We start from the raw sequence: 4,491 nt of genomic DNA on the forward strand, positions 1-4,491 counted from the left end.
CGTGAAGAACCTGAACTTCTCGGCGCGTGCACCTGAACTTCACTCTGTTTTCATGTGATTTTTTTGCTCGTAGGTCTCCATCCACTGCTCGTAACTCTACATCCCCTCACCGGAATTGAGCAAGTGATATACCAGTGGAAAGCTGCTGTAAGCACATAATTTTCCCGTGTTGATCGTTTTTTCATACTCGTGATGATTTTAAAAGTTTTTCATCTGAAATTCATTTAGCTTAGTAGTTGAACTTCATACTGTTTTCACATTGAACTTCTGTGATGTATTTTCGTTTGTAATTTTCTCATCCATTCGTCAGTGTTACACAAATGATATTCTTGTTGTACAAACCTCTCTCACAATAATTTTTTAAATTTCTCCGACAAAGTACTTGAACTTATAACGACAACAAATTTAGCCTTTGCATTTTTATCCTTTTTTAATACAAAATGCACACCGTGTAGAACGTGAACTTCTGGTAGTTTATCAACCTGAACTTCTCTCGGTTACGTGAAAATATCTAAGTTTTTTATAAATATTAATCTGAATTTCTTAATCCTTTTTTGTGAATTTTGAAGCGCTCCATTTTTAAAAGTTGAACTTCTTGTTATTTTATTTTTGAACTTCTTGCTTCCATTTGTTTCATAACGAGGGAAATTTGAGTTTTCTATAATCATCGAACTTCTCCTTCTTTTTAATATGGACTTCCTGGTTTTTTCTTAATCTTTTTATGAATAAAAATATTTTAAGAAACCAAAAAAACATTTCTGTGTGTGTTTTTGCATTGGTTTGCACATCAAACCGCGTCATCTTTAGAAATTGAACTTCTTCTTTTATTTTTATTTTCTTTCAACATTGTTTAGCACGTCGAACCACGTCATCTTTAGAAATTGAACTTCTCCTTTCTTTTTGTTTTCTTTCAACATTGGGTTGCACTTTGAACCGCTTCATCTTTAGAAATTGAACTTCTCATTTCCTTTTTCTTTTCTTTCAACATTGGTTTACACGTTGAACCGCGTCATCTTTAGAAATTGAACTTCCCCCTTTTTGTTTTCTTGCATGTTTAAATTTATTTTGAACTTGCTGAGATAACACACTTGACCTTCTCGAACACAACATTTTGACCTTCGCAAAACATAAATTAAAGCCAAACTTTTGACCTAGAGAGCATGTATAATTTTCTCCACTTTTTCAAGAATAAGCGCTGAATCGCCCCATTAGTTTGACTTGAACTTCTGCTGCACATGAATAAGCTTTTGAAAACACGCAACTTTCCTGCTCCGTTAATTAAATTTGAACTTCTAGTTTTTTAAGAAACGGGATTTTTTTAAAACTTTTTTACTTGTTCCTTTTATTCTAATTTGAACTTCTAGTTTTTTATAACGGGGATTTTTTTCATAAATTCTTTTGAAATGTTCCTCTTTTTAATTTGGACTTCTCCGTTTTTTTAAATGATAAAAATCCATTTTTGTAATGGTTTTTGAAGTACTTTTTTATTTGAACTTCTTGCTCAATTTTTTTTGAACTTATTGCGCTGACCGGTCTCCATTTTCCTCGTACTGATGCTCATGTGCACAGCATGCTTGTGCACATAGAAGAATTATAGGCAGCCACACATTGATGTTGCTGGACACCTACTATTGCTTTTTTCCTTCATTTAATATACACATTGAACGATATAGGTTGTTAGGATGAACTTCTGTCTTTCTGCTCTAGAGCTCCAGAGAAGAGCAGTGCATCGGTGAATAATGCAAACTACTGGGCGTCATGAGGCCCCAAAATATGGATACAAAATTTTGACAACAAGTGAATTGCTCGACATAATAGGAAGGGATGCTCTTTTTAAATGAAACTGATGAGATTTTTCATTTTGCAATCAGGTGGTGTCACTGATAAGGACACCGCTGCCTACAGATCCTCTCGAACGACGGAAATTGAAGAAGAGACATTAGCTATAGAAGTTTAGCTATCTGATTCATTACTACAAGACAACAAGTTGATGTCCATCAGCACAAGAGCAGCAGGTTGGCGATACAGCAGTGAACGACATGGGCCTGCATCATTGGACGACCAATGGTGACAAAGATGAACGGCCTGGGATTTGCACATCTCGTAGAAAGGTGTAGAAAAGGTTAGAAAAATACACAAAAACCAGTTTAATACATGTTTTTTTGGCTGCACAAACTTCGTGCATTAAAAAAATAACTCGATTCGAGTAAAATATGCTACTGCACATACATACACATGTCCATTACACTTTGGATAAAATGATTAGATGCTACCACCAATGGACGATTTTGAAACCCTATGTTTTCTCTTCACCACACATCCTCTCCCCATCTTCTCGAGTGCTACAGTGTCCGCTCAACTTGGCACCGTAGATGAACAAAGTATAAAAAATTTCTCTGCTGCAGTTAGATGAACAAACGATTAGAGTTGGTTCCAAATGACCATGTTCTGATTGGTATGGTTCACTCTGGTTTGGCTCTGACCCTTGGTACTTTTCTCTGCTATTGTAATCACAGGAACAGGAGCGTAGAGACAAACTTGTATTATTATGGTTCCAAAACAAGGGGGAACCCATCCAGCATTACTACAAGGCAATAGTAGAACAAGGATTATTTACCAACAATCGCGACAACGCAGCAGGGAAGTTGAAGAACCGCTGCTAGCTCCGAACCGAGGAGTCGAGGATATCACCACACAGGACTAGATAGAGGAGTGCAAGTGAATCAACCTTTCTCTTCAAAAAATTAACAATCCAAACTTCAGAAAATCAACAAACTGAACTTCGAAAAGCAAAACAAATTGAACTTCACAGGGCCCTGCACTTCTAGAGGGCCAGATGCTGACCTTTCTATTCGCAGTGTTGTTGCTGACTCGTAATTGAAGATAGAGGATGACGGCCAGCACCTGGACGGGTTCTAGCGGCCGGTGTAGGCCATCGATGGAGGAGGGGCGAGCTAATCTCTCACAGAAAAAACAAGGACAACAACATCAGCTAATCTCTCTCACACACTCAAGCTGAACTACAGCAGCACCATCGAGAGCAAAATGGGTAGGTGAGAACTCATCTATATGCACATGAGTATATTCTTTGATGTACCTGAATGTTCGCAGCTGTTTTACATGAACTTCTTGTGTTATGCCGGACAGAGCACTGAGCATGAGGGGGTGTCTTCGTGCTCGTCGCTGTTTCTGATGGCGATGAACGTCTTAGCGCTGCGTAGTTGAACGGCCGGAGGTGGCAGCGACGAACGACCTGAGCGTGATGGGCCCCACTGGGAGGAGGCTGTGTGCTGTCCAGGATAGAGTCGACCTTCTTCAACAAACCAGATTGAACTTCAAATAAACCAATTCATCAAAACACTTTTTGTGAGCATATCAAACACTCTTGAGAGCACAATTTTTCACTACATTTTTTCACAAACATTTTGCTGCAAAAATGGCATTTTTTGTAAACAACAAGTACCGAATCATCATAACACAAATTGCTAAATGGAACAAATTCCGGAGGAATTTATGGCATTGTTGAACTACATATCATGAAAAAGAAAATGTGCACCCATGTATACACACACGAAGCATCAACCTCCAAATATTCTAACTTCTACCATTGATATTTCTGAACTTTTTGGGCATGCTCCCAGGTTTTCAAATGGAATACAGTCACGTCCATGCACGAACAGCCAACATCGGCCATGGCAATGTCTCTTCTCCAGCAAACTGAAATTCACTCATGTGTACAGAATACATGATTTGAGTCCTCAAAGACCACAAGAGGATCTTAAAATAAAATTTTCAACCCTGATACACACTCATCTCATGGGAAATCTTTTCCAATATTAGATTAGTAGCATCACGTACACAGAAAACTTGGCCATAAAGTCAATTAGTACACAAGAAGATTGCTATATGTTTCAACAAATTGAGAGAGAGAGCATAGGCGTGGGTTCTTGGTGGCATCCATGAATAAATTTTTAAGCGAGTAATGCATGGGACAACCGTTGTACTGACAAGCTCTAGATGAGAGACAGCTTATAAGGGGCAGTGGTCGCGATTAGCATCGGCTAGGCAATACCTGAACTGCAGGTGGGCGTGTTGGTGAGAGGCCGAGGCGGTTGGAGGCCGATTATTCTCATAGCTCGGGCAGCCATCAGCAAGGAACGTCGATGGATCTCTGCAAGAGAAGATGATCCCTATCAGCACGGACCAGCTACAGGTCGAGACCCCCCTGCTGCAGGTCGAGACCACCACCAGTTGCAGGTCGAGGTCAGAGGGATGGGGAGGCGATGGTTGGTCGGGAGACGAGCGGGACGGGGTGGGGAGGCTGTAGTTGGCCGAAGGGCGCGTGCGGCGGGAGGGGAAGCGGTGGTTAGCCGGAGGGCCGCTTGTCAGGGCTCGGTGGCAGCGTGAGTGGAGGTAGGGGCCCGGCGCTGACGCGTTTGGAAGTCGGGCCTCGACAGCGGCGTGGTTGAAGATTGGGCCTGGCTGTAGCAC

General features: G+C 40.9%; 1 protein-coding gene across 11 annotated transcripts; it reads right to left on the minus strand.

Annotated features, from left to right (window-relative positions):
• Positions 1-2,099: 2,099 nt before the first annotated feature.
• On the minus strand, positions 2,100-4,485 carry LOC125527743. Of its 11 annotated transcripts, XM_048692257.1 has the most exons (6): positions 4,249-4,485; positions 4,073-4,171; positions 3,098-3,333; positions 2,845-2,961; positions 2,618-2,700; positions 2,100-2,399 (listed from the first exon to the last, which is right to left on the minus strand). In XM_048692257.1, the coding sequence occupies exons 2-6, from the start codon at positions 4,146-4,148 to the stop codon at positions 2,297-2,299; spliced, it is 615 nt and encodes a 204-aa protein (XP_048548214.1). In that variant the 5' UTR covers positions 4,149-4,171; positions 4,249-4,485; the 3' UTR covers positions 2,100-2,296. The 11 variants fall into 11 exon arrangements, 5 of the variants coding, with proteins under 5 accessions (XP_048548214.1, XP_048548218.1, XP_048548215.1 ...); XR_007292257.1 differs by having other exon boundaries at positions 2,618-2,734; positions 2,845-2,954; positions 4,073-4,485; XR_007292255.1 differs by having other exon boundaries at positions 2,484-2,734; positions 4,073-4,485.
• Between the last annotated feature and the right edge of the window lie 6 nt (positions 4,486-4,491).

This window comes from Triticum urartu, unplaced genomic scaffold (genome assembly GCF_003073215.2).
Source record: "Triticum urartu cultivar G1812 unplaced genomic scaffold, Tu2.1 TuUngrouped_contig_4386, whole genome shotgun sequence".
NCBI lineage: Eukaryota > Viridiplantae > Streptophyta > Magnoliopsida > Poales > Poaceae > Triticum > Triticum urartu.